This window comes from Melitaea cinxia, chromosome 16 (assembly GCF_905220565.1).
Source record: "Melitaea cinxia chromosome 16, ilMelCinx1.1, whole genome shotgun sequence".
NCBI classification, from domain to species: domain Eukaryota; kingdom Metazoa; phylum Arthropoda; class Insecta; order Lepidoptera; family Nymphalidae; genus Melitaea; species Melitaea cinxia.
In genome coordinates this window covers 4,021,172-4,039,031 of record NC_059409.1, presented here as the reverse complement: position 1 = coordinate 4,039,031, position 17,860 = coordinate 4,021,172, and the positions used below count along the sequence as shown (strand labels likewise).

At 31.3% G+C, this 17,860-nt stretch overlaps 1 protein-coding gene across 1 annotated transcript; it reads left to right on the top strand.

Annotated features, from left to right (window-relative positions):
- Positions 1-1,234: 1,234 nt before the first annotated feature.
- On the top strand, positions 1,235-17,579 carry LOC123661080 (4-coumarate--CoA ligase 2-like). The gene is made up of 8 exons (XM_045596088.1): positions 1,235-1,463; positions 10,086-10,296; positions 10,502-10,864; positions 11,308-11,493; positions 12,741-12,862; positions 14,443-14,613; positions 16,140-16,310; positions 16,970-17,579. The coding sequence occupies exons 1-8, from the start codon at positions 1,275-1,277 to the stop codon at positions 17,258-17,260; spliced, it is 1,704 nt and encodes a 567-aa protein (XP_045452044.1). The 5' UTR covers positions 1,235-1,274; the 3' UTR covers positions 17,261-17,579.
- The last annotated feature ends 281 nt before the right edge of the window (positions 17,580-17,860 follow it).

Below are 17,860 nucleotides of genomic sequence, written 5' to 3'. Positions count from 1 at the left end.
TCAGACGTATTCCCTAGACGCTTCTCGTAGCTTATCAGTCAAATCAGTCTTGATCGGTTCTTTGGAACGGCCTTATGGACTTCGAATCAAGAATTTCTCAAACTCTTACACGCGTTCTCTTTAGCTGATAAACGTGTCAGATTCACTGTCTTCAATGTTTTTCATTTCACGAATTCATTCTCATTAATTTTTGTCAGCGTTGCGTTGAGTTCACAAAAAAAAAAACAAAAATTTCCTGTAACACCATGACAAATCGACAAGCTTCTATACATTTGCAATTGCCACTAAATTCACTAACGGAGTAAGGCACCATAATAGCAAAAGTTGCTTGGACACATTATTGTATGACTGTCCCCGACAGTCTTCAATATTTAATCCTAACTAGCGACCCGCCCCGGCTTCGCACGGGTGCAATGTTGATACTAAATATACTACAGAGTGTCTTTATTTATAGTATGAAGCTAGCTTATAGCATGGTTATTAGCATGATAACAACATTCAAATATGCGTCGTTAGATTACACGTTGTTACAGAATGCGTTGAAGAAATAAAGGTTAACTGCTCGTTCCCCGTAGGTGATAGCGTGATAATTTGTAGCTTATATGTTGACCCGACTTCTTAATAATATTCGTGCCAAATTTGAAGTAAATTCATGCAGTACTTTTTGAGTTTATCCCGGACATACATACAGACAAACAGACAAAAATTCTAAAAACTTTTTTGGCTTCGGTATCGATTGTAGATCACACCCCAAGTATTCTTTTAAAAAAATATTCAATGTACAGTTTTGACTTTCCTACCATTTTATTATATGTATAGATAGATGTTTCTAATTCCGATATTATAGGAGGAAAACTTTCTTCAGCTTCTAATTTCACTCTCATGTTTCTCTCTCTCTCTCTCTAAACGGGTCTAAACAAGTATCAATTAAAATTGCGTTAAAATTATTGCGTATCTACTATCGTTTGCGTATCTTCTTGTATGCTTAATGCTCGTAATAAACAGGATAATCTCGGACTTAACGTCACGAGTACCTACAAGATGACCTAAATGTACCAAACGCTTACCTAATTTTGTTTGCACTATTACAAATTTATGTAAATTAAAATATACCCTAAGTAAATAAGTAAATGATTAAAATTAGAAATTGAAAATCTTTTTTGAAGATAAAGTTTAATCAGTACGCGAACCGTTTTTGCAGTATCGACTGCTGTTAGCGATCGCCGATCAGTCACAATTCTGTAGTGGCATAGGACACGCGCGAATATACAAAGATGGCACGAAAAATTATATTACGTCAAATAAGAGAATTGAAATCATTAAGAAAATTTTCAACGAGTGTTTTTTTGAAAAATAAAGATTATATAATTAAATCGCCTTTAACCGATATTGTAATACCGAAAATGAGATTTTTAGACCGACTCTGGATCAATTTCCCGGCATTTCAGGATCATGTTGCTATAGTAAGTTTATATTTTTTTTTATTCTGATTCGAAATGAATTTAACATAACTATTGTATCTATATTTTCTATCTGTTCTGTTTGTTTTTGATCAGTGTCGGAAAGATAATATTAAAACGATAGCTAAATAAAAAAATTATATTCATCTTCGAAAATGACATAAAAAGTAAGAAAAGTATGATAAATAAAATATGAACTAACTACTATGAACTAATATGACTAATATGAACTAAAATATGAATAAATCTATATTTAAAAATATTATAAAGTATAAATTTTTACACAAACACACAATACAAACTTGTCTATACACCTGTGGTAAAAACTCAAAACATAGTTATGCATAATCATTATAAAACATATACGTAATGTGTTTACTGGAAATAAATATAAGTCATAAAAATATAGATTATTATGGGTACAGAGATCAATTAATATGATATACGTCATAATATCTGCGAGTAGTGATTACAAACTAACTCCACTACAAATAACTCCAGTAAGTATTCCTTATCATAACGACCTTATTATCATATTAATTATCTATTAATATCTTTGTTGTTACTAGTCATGACTCGTAAATAATACAAAAATGGTTATAGCTTCAAATTTTGTATCTATTTAAAAAAAATGACTTAAAACTATATTTATTTATTAATTAATCCATACGTACAAGTTTACAGAGCTTTGCACCGTTGCGCGCATTAAAAATTAAGTAAAAAAAAAGATTGCTTTGATACTTGTTATGTTAAATTAGTTTGGTATTTAGGACTCTCAAAAGAACACTAATCAAAACCAATTAATGTATTTAGGATAGAAGTTACGTTGACATACGATACACAAATAAAAGAAGAAATGCCATTTGCATTGTTCAGTACTATTGTACTGAAGTACGTAGCGTCAGAAATAAATACGACATCGCTGTTACTTTTTCGTCCAGTGCACGCACTTTGGACTCGACAATTATATTAGCCGTAGGATGGCATAGATAAAAACAGTATCAAACAATTTAGTAACGATATTAAAGTGAAGAAATTGTTAATATCCCACGTTATGATGAAGATCATTTCTCACATTTTCTTAGATTACTCAAAAAAGCAAACAACAAATTTTAATTATTTATAACGTATGTTAAAAAAATACATTTGGATATATTTAATCTCTTCTATTTGTACTGAAAAAAAATAGCGGTCACCGGCGACAAGACAGGTCTCGGGATTAGCTTGTAATTCACGAATGCCTCTTAAACTAAAGGGGAAAATCCACAAAACGATCATAAGACCTGTAATAATGGATGGATAGATCAGAATTTTGGGCAACGAAAGTGACTGATGAGAGAAGAGTGCACGCATTCACGCATTGAGATGAGAATACTGAGATGGATGTATGGAGTGACGAGGAAAGATCGGATTAGAAATGAGTATATAGGGGGAAGTTTGAAAGTAGCACCTGTGACGGAGAAAATGAGGAGTAGTAGGTTAGCGTGGTATGTAATGAGGAAGGATAAACGCTATATCGGTAAAAGAATGTTAGGGATGAATGTCGAAGGACAAAGAGTGATCGGCAGGCCAAAAAAGCGATGGATGGATTGTGTGAGTAAGGACTCGTAAAAGAAAGGAGTAATCGCTTTGATGAATAATAGAGAGGAATGGAAGAAGATGTTCTATTGTTCTATTTTTACCGAAATAAGTAGACTTGCATTGTTTAGATCAAGCAGGTGTAAATCGGAACTGCTATAATAGAAATAAATAAATGATTCTTTGATTGATTTTAATGCCTCTTAATAAAATAAGATCTTGTATTGAAGCTCAGGAAATATTCACAATACAAGCACAAAAACACTAGGCCACGACAAATCTGAGTGACCTTTGTGTAATTACAAATTGTTATTATCAATGCTTGATCAACATATATTAAATGGTCTATGTTTATTCTTTCAAAACGAGATAAGTACAATGAATTGACAAAAAGAAAAATGCAGTTTTAGTGCTTATAAGAATCTTAAATGATTTAAAAAAATCTTTAATGATTTTAATAAGTGATAATTATAAAGATTTCAAAACAAAATTGTCCTGAAACTTCTTTGACGTTTTGCTATCCCATTCTACTAATTTGATACTTGCGAAAATTTGCGAGAATTAACTTATTGGTATTAAACTGAATACGTAAATAGCTGCAGATCCAAAATAACATATAGGCTACGGGTGAAACCGCCACGAGTAGCTTGTTCCTTATACTTTCGGAGTTGGTTGTCCACTCGAAAAAGTAACCGTGAATGTTATAATAATAAACGTATTCGCGACCATGATGTTCGTTATCGTGATTCGTGATTAGCATACATTAGCAGGTTTCATATAACACTGCATAATTTTGATACACATTAACAAAATTCAAGGTTAAGGCAAGAAACGTTGATGATACTATGTTAACAATATTGGAAAATATTGGTTATGATTGAGATTTATGACATATCATCATTTGTCTTTGTAAACAAACATTTCTGATGTGCAAATATGGCACATGTTATTTGTTATACACACTCCTCTCGGATACCTAGTTAACATTAGCAGAAAAGAAGAGTAGTTTCTAGAATTATAATTTCATTTAAAGGTATAAAATTATTGCATTCACGTAATCGTTCAAATCTTTTTGTGAAAATAATAGTTTTAAGTGTAATTCAAGAGCCTCTTAAATCCTTACAAGGATTTTTAAGGTTTCCACTTATATTCATCAAAACTTAATCAACAGTTTTGTTTACAACTTTTAAATGATAAGTATTAACTCCACATTCATATAATATTTGTTACTTTACCAATATGATGTAGATATTCTACTTTGTAGAATATTGAATATCTTTGTAGAAAATAACAACATTATCAAACAAATTACCCATTTTAATATGTTTTAATTGAATATTTACTCTAAAGTCTGTTCTGAAGGTGACGAATAAATCGAATTAAATGCCTGATTTAACCTGAAGAAGAAGAAAAAGAGTAAATCTACATAAAAACTTCAGATTGTGCTAGAGTTTTTATTATTTAAAATGATAGAAATATAAAAGTTATGTATTGAATCGAAATCTGGATTTTTCGTCGATTTAGAACTCTTCGAAATCTGAATTGAACTTAATGTTTTCTATCGTGAGAGACGTTTTTCCAGAATTTTCTATGATTATGTTCAATTTGATCATGATGTATTTAAACTGAATTTTGTGAACATATCTAAATGAGGTAGGGCACAGCAAATTTCTTGCTCAAAATATGGAACAGCATTACTGCGGTAGTACCTCGACCTTACAGAAGCTTACAGCTGAATAATACTGTTTTCAAGCAGTGTTCTGTTCCTGTTGGTGAGTAAGGTGTCCAGAGCTCCTGGAGGGATTTAAGGATAAGGTCAACAATGCGCGTGCGATTCTTCTGCATGGTATTGAAGACATCTATAAGGTACGGTAATCGCTTACCGACCTAGTTATATATTTAAAAAAAAAAAAAACACATTTTTGACACAGTAGTAAATTAATAGTTTCATTCCTTACATTTACGAATATTTATATAATTAATTATAGAAATAGTGACTTAATGTATTCTATTAAGGATAGTAGAAATAAAGTACGTATATACTTTATGTTATACTAAATTTTCGTCTCCTCCTTAGATCCTGCTTTTCTAGATCATTTTTACATATAAAGAGTACCGCAAAAATTCTTAGAATAAAAAAATTAAAAGTTTTTTTTTAATTTATGTACCAATTAAATTCGACACCCTTGTGAAGTATTTTTACTGAATGGATTGTTTGTTAAAAAATGTCACGTCAAATTGTTGTCCTACGTAGTTCACATTCAATTCATTTGGCATTGACGAATCATTAAAATAGAACTTTGGTATTGATGTCATATCTGTTAATGTTTTATAATCTTGTAATATTTCTTTAATAGATAAACCGCGCGATACCACTTTCTCTGACAGTAGTAGGTAATGTCTAGATTATCACTAACATATGATTAAGTAAAACGGGATATTAATCATGTTTCTTGGTCATTTTACTCGTTCGTTATTACGTCTCTATTAGAAATTATATTTATGGTACCATACTTTGTAAATATCCTGATTAAAATATAAAATAAATATAATAGAAAATAAATTATATATGCTTAGCCTAGAAAAATAATCATGACTCGTTGAAACTAAATCAACAAAAAAAAAAAAATATTTAATAGTATTATTATTAGAGTAACAACCGCTCTGGTGTAGTGGTGCGTGTAAGCGCCTAAAGCACCGACGGTATGCACGTTCGACTCCCGCTCGTGATGGATTTGTAAGTTTAGTAATTGTAAGTTAGTAAATAACACTTGATGTGAGTACAGTTTTTTTTATAATATTATTCATTAATTCCATTTTTAACCGACTTCAAAAAAGGAGGAGTTTACTCAATTCGACCGTATATATATATTTTAATGTATGTTCGGTGATAATTTCGTCATTTATGAACCGATTTTGATAAAAAAAATTTGTTCAGGATCTGATAATGGGATCCAAGAGAAATCGAGAGTAATGCCTTGAAAATCCGCATAACTTTTTACAGGATGTACCGATTTTGATAATTTTTAATTTAATCGAAAGCCGATGTTTATCATGTTGTCACATTTAAATTTCATCGAGATCTGATCACACCTTTTGGAGTAATCTTTGATAATGCGTATTTACTTGACTATTTTTCGTCTACCTATATTGTATTACTTGTCGATGTAATTGAAGTCGGTTTTTTTTGTTTGCCAGCAAAAACAATTATATAAATTCATTTTAATTTTATATGGGTGAGAATTTACCAAAATTTTTACTTAACTTATTACTTATTTCAATACAGTTGCGATTTAATTAGTTGGATATATTTATTAACTTGGTCACAACTAACCACACGTCTACTACAAAGTTAGCTATACTGACTGTTCTAGAATTTTAGTGAAAGGACAGCTTGCTCTTTACCAAAGCAAACTATAACATAACTTTATGTATCGTATAAAGAATAATATTTCATTGAATTCAACATTCGATAATAAAGACCCTTGAATAATTTCATACAATTAAAAAAAGTTAAGCATACCTTTTATCGATGTTATAAAATTGTATATAGCCGATGCTATGTGTAAGAGATATTTAGGAAAAACGAATACTAAAGGTTTTTCAAAATATTATCTGTCTGTGTGTTAATTCCGGCCATCGCGCGAAATCTGCTCCACGAAAATAGGCGCGATTTGTTGTGATTCACGAGGTCTTTCTTAAAATCTAGCGTAAGTTTCATCTTAATACACCATAGATAAATTGAGATATTACTCTATAAAAATTGTAGTGAATTCTTAACAAAATAAAATAAATTCCGCGCGTACGATTAAAAAGTAGCAATTAAATAAACTGTTGTTACACAGTTCATGAGTGAATTGAACCTGTAGCTCATTACAATATTACGTTTCAACAATGTGTGAATTACTCGTACAAGTACCTACACTTTAGTTTGCTGTCCTACTTTTAGCAGAAAACATTTAGGTAAGTGTTGTATTGTTTTATTATTATTGAACAAGCTGATCCGGAAGACGTTGTTCTATCTTGCGAACTGTTATGTACAAAAATAAATAAATAAAATATAGTAATATAAGCGTCTCGCACTAAACTGCCTAAAGTAGATTTTTTTGAAGTAAAACTTCTTTACGGACTTCTAAACACTTTTGAATATCATATCAAAAATTGACCGCTCCAGCGGGATTCGAACCCGCGTCTCCGACTGACCGTGTTCTTTACGGACGCTTGACTTGGGGAGTAAGCTGGTGAATGCGTGACGAGAGCGTTACGAAAAGTGTTATCGAGCGAGGCGAACGGAACAAGAGAGAGAGGTGCGAGCACACATTTTCTTTCTCTCTTTCTCTCAGAGTCAGTTACGTTTTGTATATCTAAGACACAGTGCAGGCCTATTGTGCAAAAGTTTTACTTCAGTCATGCACACTCTTTTTTTTCCTGTGTCGAGAGTCCGGAAACGCAATATACAAGTACAAACGCCCAGATCACGTCAAACATCTGTTCATTTTTAAACCTATCTTGCCTTAACTACTACTTTTATTTGAGTGATTTTTTACTCTGTGTACGAAGAAATACAACTGAAAATCTTCAAAGAATAAAAAAAAACCTTGATATATCACATAGGTATAACAAATCATTATATACAATTTTATTGTTTGTTTGTGGTAATAGACTGATAAACGTAGGGCTTGGCATGATAACATCGACAGTGACTTACACAAATCACACATTATACCTATTTTAGTACACATAAAGAATCCATTATGATTTGATGCTGATAAATTATTTAAGATCTCAATTTAGAAGTAATATATTGTTGTTTTTTTAGTTAATTTATGATTTTTTTTTATGAATTTTCTTTGCTAAGAATAATACAAATTAGAACTAAGTAAGAGAAAGAAAGTGAAAAGAAGATAATACTCTCTTTTAATCTCCTACTTGTCTCCTACATTCGACGTGACAGGAAATCGTTCACACTGTTTTGGAACAATTAAAAGCCACTAACCAAAATAAACTAATGAATTAAAGACAGCAAATAATCTTACACCACGTGTGCCAAAAAATCTCTATTTACAACAAATTCAAAAAATTTAAAATAAAACAAAAACGTCAAAACTTCGGTCGTTAACGATTACGCAAAAAAAAGGATAAGAAAAGTTTTATTCAAAGTGAAATTTTGTAATAAGGGTCTAAAGTTCACCACTTTAGACCACAAAATAAAGAATAAAAAACGGTAAGAATAGTATGATGACTTGTAAATATAGTTTAAAACATCGCGTATTATTATGTAAATACATAATAAATTACGACATTAAATTAACTAAAAACACGTTACGTTACGCTACAACATCGTACCTTGTATATTGTTTTTTCAAATACGAATTGAGTAGTTGTAGTAGCAGTAGTAATCGAAGGTCATTCACATCTATTGCTGCTTAGATTCGGTCAGATCAGATCACAAATATTTCAAGCATACCTAACAGGTACCTACAGGTCTGCATGTTTGTCTTTTTTGGCTTCCTCTTAACTACGGAGAACGTACTTAATATTACATAGGTAATATTCCCATTTCTATTCGCAAAAGCGTAATGGAACAGAGAGAAAAATTCTGTCACCCTTCTAAACATGAGATGTGGCAAATGTTCTATTATTTTGATGTCAGGCTTACTCAGTTCAGTTCAATTAAACTAAGGTAGGGCACAGAAGGAAATTTCCTGCTCAAAAAATGGAGCAGCCTGACTGGGGTAATACCTCGACCTTACAGACGATAATAGCTAAATAATACTGCTCTCAAGTTGTGTTCCTGTTGGTGAGTAAGGTGACCAGAGCTCCTGGGGGGAATTAGGATTAGGGTAGGCAACGCGCTTGCGATGCTTCTGGTGTTGCAAGCGTCTATAGGCTACAGTAATCGCTTACCATTAGGAGCCATACGCTTGTTTGCCGACTTAGTTGTATTAAAAAAAATTCATAACTAAGAAGAAGAAGAAAGAAGAAGAAATATACTTTATTGTGCATATTACAAACCAACATAACATACATCTTTAAAAAATAAAATTTGCAAAACAATATATACACAAAGGCGGTCTTATCGCTAGGTAAGCCATTTCTTCCATTTTTCTTCTTCCTAAATAAAAGCGCTAGGTAATCTTACCAGAAATTTAAATGTTGGTACGTAGAAAAAATGATTAGTCACTTTTTCGACAAAGTATAACAATGTTTAAACTGATAAAATGTTCGTTGTCTTATCTTTTGCGGCTATAAAAAAATATTATAAACTTTAATTACGCTATTTTTTGTTGGTGTTTTTTGTGGACGTCATAAATTACCATCATTGAGTAATGAAATCATACATTTCAATCCTCAAATTCTCAATACGATCTTAATGTGCAAACGTCTAAAGTATGTCATTCATATTCATTCATTATAATTTATTTTTAAGTTTCCAAACGAAATTAACCTTCAGTGTTGTATTTTTATAGTACTTTTAAAAATTTATTTTGATGATAACAAAGATATAAGGGTTTAGTAGTACAGCTTTTTTGCAGAACATATCACGAGTTCATAAGGTTGAGTTAGAGAGAGAGTGTTTTTTGACAGTTTTCCAAAGAGGAACTGTTGAGTTTCTAAAAGCACCTCAGAAAATTTCCTGCTTAAAATATGGAGCAGCCAGACTAGGCTAGTACCTCGATCTTACAGAAGGTCACAGCTAAATAATAATGTTTTTAAGTAGTTTTGTGTTTCTGTTGGTTAGTTAGGTGACCAGAGCTTCTGGGGGGAATTGGGGAAAGGATTAGCAACGTTTTTGCTTTCGGTGTCGCAGACGTCTATAAGCTACGGTAATCGCTTATCATCAGGTTGGCCGTACGCTTGTTTGCCGACCTAGTTACAAAAAAATTCTTAGCGAAATGTACGTTCCAAAACGTTATTATCTTCACATTGACTGCAATGACAATTGTGACATCAAAAGTATTTTTAAAACCCATTTGAATTGTATAAACTTTGATTCGTAATATTTTTATAACATTTATATTTCTAATATACATATTTTATGCTTAGGAATGTGCGGAAACCAAGAAAAGGTACACGTACAGAGAATTAAGGAAGAATATGGCAGTCTATGCTACCTCACTTCGAAAGAAGTTGGGTTGTAAAGAAAATGATGTGGTGGCTGCATTATTGCCAAACAGTCCAGAGTTCCCGGTTGTCGCATTAGGAACTATTCAAGCTGGTTGCATTTTTAGTCCTGTAAATCCTATTTATAAAGAAAGTAAGAATTATGCTTCTCGAATAATTTTTTCAGAAAAAATATTGCGTAGAAACTTTTTAATAACACTTGAAACTTTATCTAGAATTATTGTGTTTTAAAGTAGATTTTTGAAGGTATTTTCTTTGATAACGAGAAGATTAGTTTAAATAAATTATTATTCATGTCATTATTAATAGCTTTATTAATTAATTTATTTTTTACCCAGTCGAAATCAGTCACCAAGTAAGTGTCACTGACCCAAAAGTCATAATAACGATACCGGAATGTTATGACAACGTTATCAAAGGACTCAAACTTGCTAAATGTGTAGCAAAAATTGTTATTATTGATAAACCTAATAAGCCGGTACCCGATGGAGCAATAAGATATTCAGAGATAGCTGAATCCGGCGAAGCTGATTATGATTTACTTGACAAAGTTGAGAAGAAAAACGATGACGTAGCTCTTATACCGTTCTCGAGTGGTACAACGGGATTACCGAAAGGAGTTGAAATTACATACAAAAATCTTCTAGCTGCGAGTGAGATAATGTATAAGAGTGAAAATAGATACCCTAGCATGACAAACGGTAATGTACGACTTATTTTGTTTTAATAATACGAGTGCGATATAAAGCGTATTCAGTTTATTTTTTGTCATTTAGTCGTATTTTAATTGGTTTTTTCAATTATATGGTCTTAAGTGCGTATCATCTGCATTAATTTGGCTGTTGTTTTTTATCGCTGTATTTTTGCCACACCTTGGATTAACCTAAATTTTGATAAGTACGAGTATATAGCATACAGAATGGGCGTTTTTAATTGCAAACATTCAAAAATAAACGTATTCACCTAATACTTACGTAGGTAGACATCAAAATTCGCATCAAAAATAAATTTTCTAATCTCAAAAGTTTATCCAAATTTTACTTTTTATATTTTTATTATTTGAAATATTCTTTTCGTACATAAATTATATTTTATATCTTCAAAGAAGTAACGGTATCGTTTTAAAAAACCCTTTTTCTTTTAGGTGATTTCCAAGACGTTCTTCCCTGTATCCTCCCGTTCTTTCACATCTATGGAATCGTCGTGACTTTGATCGGTCACTTAGTTTACGGCTGCAAATTGATATCGCTGCCAAGATTTTCAACAAACGTCTTCTTTGATGTTCTTAAGAATCAAAATCCTTCCATTCTATATGTTGTACCTCCTATCGGTAAGTTATTGCACCCTTTTTACTTTTGATATGTTAACGCAGGTATTATTAGTTATTATGTAGTAATCTATACAAATAAATAAAATTGGGGTGTCTGTTTGTAATATTACAATAACCGCTTTTTACTACTGCATGTGGATGTTTAATATTATACACGGTACATGTACCAAAATAACATTTTTTTACAATTTTTGTCTGTCTGTCTGTTTGTCGGGCTAATGAGCTCTGGACTTTGAAAGGGCTGGACCGATTTTGACAGGATTTTCACTGGCAGATAGCTGATGTAGTAAGGAGTAACTTGGGCTATAGTTACTCCTTTTATTTTAGAAATTCATTTATATATAACGCTGCGAACTGAACAATAACTTTTTTGTTAAGTCACGGGCACAGCTAGTAGTATAAATAAAATTGAAGTGTCTGTCTATGATTTTAAAAGACTGTGATTCACCTATTTTTTTTTCTGAAGATAATAATTATACGTACATATCGAAATAAAATATAACCTACATTTTAAGTTGGACAAAGTTTCATATGTGCAAAATTTCATTAAAATCGGTTCAGTATATTCGGAGAATAACCTGGACAAAATTCATGACACAAGATTTTTATAATGAAAATAAATATACACATATATAGATTACTAAGGTATCTGCAAAATTATAATAAATCAACATTAGTAGTTACTGACTGTACCCGCAACTTAGTTGGCAATTGCGTATTGGAGCTATCATCCTTATCAATTTCGAATGAGAAGCAAAAAAATCCCGTGTGCTTTAGATCACCCGACTGAAGTAAAACCTCTTTAGCTCCATCTAACTTATATCTCCCTCTCAACTTCCGTTCGCCTCGCCTGATAGAACTTTTCGTAACGCTCTCGTCATGCATTCGCCAGCTTACTCCCCCAAGACGAGCGTGCGTAAAGGAGTTTTACTTCAAAAAATGGTTTATTTAGTTTTAATTTTGTCTTTAGTATCGATTAAATATTTTACACAAATATTTTTTTCATCATCATCATCATCATCACTTCGGCCAATGGCAGTCCACTACTGGACATAGGCCTCCCCAAGTTTGCGCCAGACATCCCGGTTTTCCGCAATCTTCATCCAGCCTTATATTTTTTTAAATGTCTTCAATGTATAAAACTAGGCCTGTGATAACTCTTTATTAGGTGAAATTCTTTGTTAATTGTAATAAAATTATGTCACAAATGGTAAATTTTACGTTACTTTTATGTATTTACTTTCCAGCTATTCTGCTTGGCAAACATCCAGACGTGACGAAGGAATTCTTCAAGAACACGAGACACATTGTGTGCGGCGCTGCTCCGTTGTCTGCATCTGATGTTACAGCGATTCTAGAAAAAGGAAATGTTGGTATTTTACATATAATTAATGCTGTAGAGTTTTTTTATTACTTAGTGTTCAATTTAAAAATTTACAAAAATTTTATAATTATGTTGTATATTGTAATGGCTAATCTCAAATAGAAAATGTTTAGGAATGGTCAAAAAATTATTTTATTAACTAGTTCTATCATGTAATTAATTAAAAAAATGATTTTAACTTAATTTTTATTAATTTGGCTTTTTCTATTCATTATAATAATTAAAACTGTTGTAATTTTATTTTAAAAACGATAAATTTCATTTATATTTATATTAGAAAAAATAGATTATTGTCAATTGCACTTTGTTCTTATCTTCTTTTGATTACATATAAATAAATTTGTAAAGCGATTAACTAGATATATAAAAAATGAAATTATATTAATAGCCGCACGTTAGTTATACAAACAACAAAATCTTCAACGTTATTAATTTATAATTATTTTCCATATTACTAGTCAAAATTGACAAAAAAGTCAGTGTCTAAAATTAAACGTATTTCATTGAAATAAAAAAAGAAAGTTCTTTTTAATAGACTTCCAAAAAAGGAGGAGGTTCTCAATTCGACTGTATTTTTTTTATTTTATTTTTTATTTCTATGTATGTTACATTAGAACTTTTGACCGTGTGGACCGATTTCGACAATTTTTTTTTAATCGAAAGGTGGTGTGTGTCAGTTGGTCCCATTTAAATTTATTTGAGATCTAACAACTACTCTACTATATCTAATAATGCGTTTTTACTTGACGCTTTTTTCGTCGACCTACGTTGTATTATACCGCATAACTTTCTACTGGATGTACCGATTTTGATAGTTCTTTTGTTGGAAAGGAGATATTGCAAGTTTAGTACCATGATAAGGAAACCAGGATCAGATGATAGGATCCCAGAGAAATCGAGGGAAACTCTTGAAAATCCGCAATAACTTTTTACTGGTATACCGATTTTGATAATTTTTAATTTAATCGAAAGCTGATGTTTGTCATGTAGTCACATATGAATTTTATTGAGATTTGATAACTACTTTTTGAGTAATCTTTGATAACGCGTAGTTACTTGACTATTTTTTCGTCGATCTACGTTGTATTACTCGTCGATGTAATTGAAGTCGGTTTATTTTCGTTTGTGAGCAAACACAATTATTTGTGCCAATTGTGATAACGTAGCTTTAAAAATTATATTTCCCAGTATTTATAATGTAACTTAATAAACAAAAAGGTAGCACTGTAATGTTAGCAGATCGGCGTTTTCCTGTATTCTAGAATACTGCTTAAAATTAGTAAAGCCCACAAAATTTCAGCAAACGTTACTATTTAATTAGTTGGTTGCATTACAAGGAAATAGATAAAGCTATTTATAGCACTGTGTGTATATTTATATGTGATCACCACTTACCAAGTAATATTTACACTTCACCAAATCAATCTTGTTAAAAATGTTTTGTTGATACGTTTCGAATTAGAAAAAGGTTATAAGTGTTTGTTTTGTTGTTAATATTAAGATCAATAATGAGATTATGATCATGTCTGAAATAAGAAAATTAATTCATTAAAATTGATTCGTAGGGCAAAATGGAGTTCAATCAAGGCTTCGGAGCAACTGAGACGACGTCGCTAGCAACAAGTACGTTTAAAGGAACTAAGGAATTAGACTACTCAGCTTGTGGCAAACCTATGGCAAGCACGGAACTAATGTTCGTGGACCCGATAAGTGGAAATCCTGTTCCAATTGGAGAGGTAAGTGAATTATTATTTGACTCAAGTTTTGCCAATGTTTTTGACTACTTGTATGTATACCTGATTGTATCAACAAATATAAATCTTAGTATACTCTTGAGGATATTCGGTTGACTGTAATGGATGGAATTTTGCTACTGTTTAAAAATAGACCTTCAGATTTAGTTAAAATAGAACTTAAGTTAAGTTCTTAATGTAATATTGGCTATATAATGTCGGTTATTGGAGACCTGAATACCTATAAAGGTAGTGTTGAAGGCCAAAACTGTCTAGCGAAAGATAAAGGTTTTTTTACAAAGTTTTCGAAATATTACGTTGGTTGAGTTGCCGCTTAATAGATATACGAGAACAATATATAATATGAAACTTTTGAACTTGCGAATCTTTAACCGCAGCGCACGCAGCGGAAGCTCTTAAAAGGAAAAAAATATTTTTAAACATTCTTTATTGGTGCTCCGCTCCTATTGGTCTTAGCGTGATGATATATAGCCTTATTTCCTTCCTCGATAAATAAGCTATCTAACAATGTAAGAATTTTTCAAATCGGATTAGTAATTCCTGAGATTAGCGCGTTCAAGCAAACCAACAAGCAAGCAAACTCTTCAGCTTTATAATACTCGTATCAGTATACATATACTTTTTTCTGTAACAAACAATGTTTCTTTTTTTCTTAATACGTAATAACTGTGCATTTAACTTGTATTAACATGTAAATATTCACACAGCACAGCTGAATGATAATATTATCAATACTATAACAAAATATAGTTATTTTTTGATTAATATTTTTATTATCATAAGTATTATACAGCGAATTATATAAAGTAATGCTTAAAATTATTATCATAAGTATTATACAGTGAATTATATAAAGTAATCTATACATATAATAAAATGGTAGGAAAGTCAAAACTGTACATTGAATATTTTTTTAAAAGAATACTTGGGGTGTGATCTACAATCGATACCGAAGCCAAAAATATAGTTTTTAGAATTTTTGTCTGTTTGTCTGTATGTATGTCCGGGATAAACTCAAAAAGTAACGCATGGATTTACTTCAAATTTGGCACGAATATTATTAAGAAGTCGACTCAACATATAGGCTACATATTATCATGCTTATAACCTAAGGGGAACGAGCAGTGAACCTTTATTTCTTCAACGCATTCTGTAACAACGTCTAATCTAACGACGCATATTTGAATGTTGTTATTATGTTAATAACCATGCTATAAGCTAGCTTCATACTATAAATAAAGACATTCTGTAAGTATATTTAGTATCAGCATTGCACCCGTGCGAAGCCGGGGCGGGTCGCTAGTGCTTAAAATAAATTAGTTTCAACTGCCGACACTTATGTATAATTATAACAGGGTCCGTTAATATTTACAATGTACAAATGCAAAGAAAATTTATTTATTAATTTTAAAAGAAATAGTTATTTTCTTTTCAAATTATGAACATAATTAATTTTTTGAAAAAGCCTCAATCTGAATATCCATTAAAAATATTTCCGATAATTTCAGTCTGGAGAAATGTATATAAGGTCACCGACAGTGATGAAAGGATATTTTAAAAACAAGAAAGCAACTAAAGAGTGCATCACTGAAGACGGTTTCTTTAGAACAGGAGACTTAGGACACTACGATATGAAATACGGACTCTACGTAACTGACAGGATAAAAGAACTCATCAAGGTCAGTAGTAATTCTACTATCGGTCAATACATTTTGTATTAAATAAGTAGTAGAAGGTAAAAAACTCATACTTTTATCTGCGATAAGATTAAAAAAACACATCTATTCTGCTAATAGGTAATTTCAGGCTATTAACAGCGTCATTGTATAATTGTTATCATTACTTTTTCTTTGTAAGTACAAAGTCAACTAATTGTTTTTTATTGATGACTTCTTTATAATATTCTTTATTATAATGAGTTGTAAAGTATTACTTCTTTATTATAAAGATGAAACAATATAATTACGAGTGATATAAGATAACATGGATCATTTACTTGTTTAACATATTCAATTATCTTGTTTGTCTAGATATGTTCATTTCTATTTTCAACCATTTCATATAGCTTAAAGATTTTCTTGATCGAATATGCCTGTCGTTTTATTACATTAAATTTTAGTTCTTTATTACAAAAATACTAATATTCAGATACTTTATGATCATACAGCAAATATTGTTTCTTACGTCGCTTTTATGACCGACATTTTATCTTTTTCTTTCCTGTTTTTTTTTAGTATTTAAAAATCTTCTTAGTGTTTTTGTTTGTATACCAGTTTTATGAAGTAATTTCCATTAAATGCCTATAAAATATTAGAAAAACCAATATTAACTTCCACAGGTCAAGGGTATGCAAGTAGCCCCAGCAGAGCTAGAGAGTATCCTGCGGTCTCACCCAGCTGTACAAGACGCAGCCGTTATTGGAGTCCCTCATGACTTCAACGGCGAAGCGCCAAAAGCATTCATTATAAAGAAAAACGGTCAAAACGTGTCCCCCGAGGAACTCCAATCGTTCGTTGCTAACAAAGTGGCTTCCTTTAAGCAAATTGAAGAAGTTGTTTTCGTTGATGAAATCCCCAAAACGAGTTCAGGAAAGATATTAAGGAAGGAATTAAAGAAAATGTACGCTTAGTTTATTTTTGAAAAGATAAAAATGAATGGTATCTACTTATTTGCAACTGAGTACTCAACTGTACTCAAGGTGTAGGTACTATAAGTTTACTTTAAATATATATTATAAAGAAAAATTGTCAAAATGGAAAAATGTCAAGTCCTTTCAAAAGTAAAAAAAAACAGTAATGTCATTCTTGAAATAACCGAAATAAGTTTGGGTAAAAATAAAAAAAGGACTCAAACAAAATTACGCTTTTATAGTACGTCAGATTAGTATTGATGTTTTTATACAATTTATTATAAAAAAAAAATTGTAAAAAATATATTAATGTAAACATTTTTTTTTTTTTTTTTAATATCATATCAAAAATTGACCGCTCCAGCGGGGTTCGAACCCGCGCCTCCGACATACCGTGTCGGCGCTCTAGCCAATTAAGCTATGGAACGATGCACCCGCTCGAGCGAAATTTTCGATATGATAATTTTTAATTTCGGTTTAAGCGAACCGTGGCGCCGTCTCCTTTCCCTGTCCAGTGCTATATTCAACCAGTGCAACCTAGCTATACGAACAATCTCGCCCTCTCAACCTGTATATCCTACCTCTTTTACGTGTTCCGTA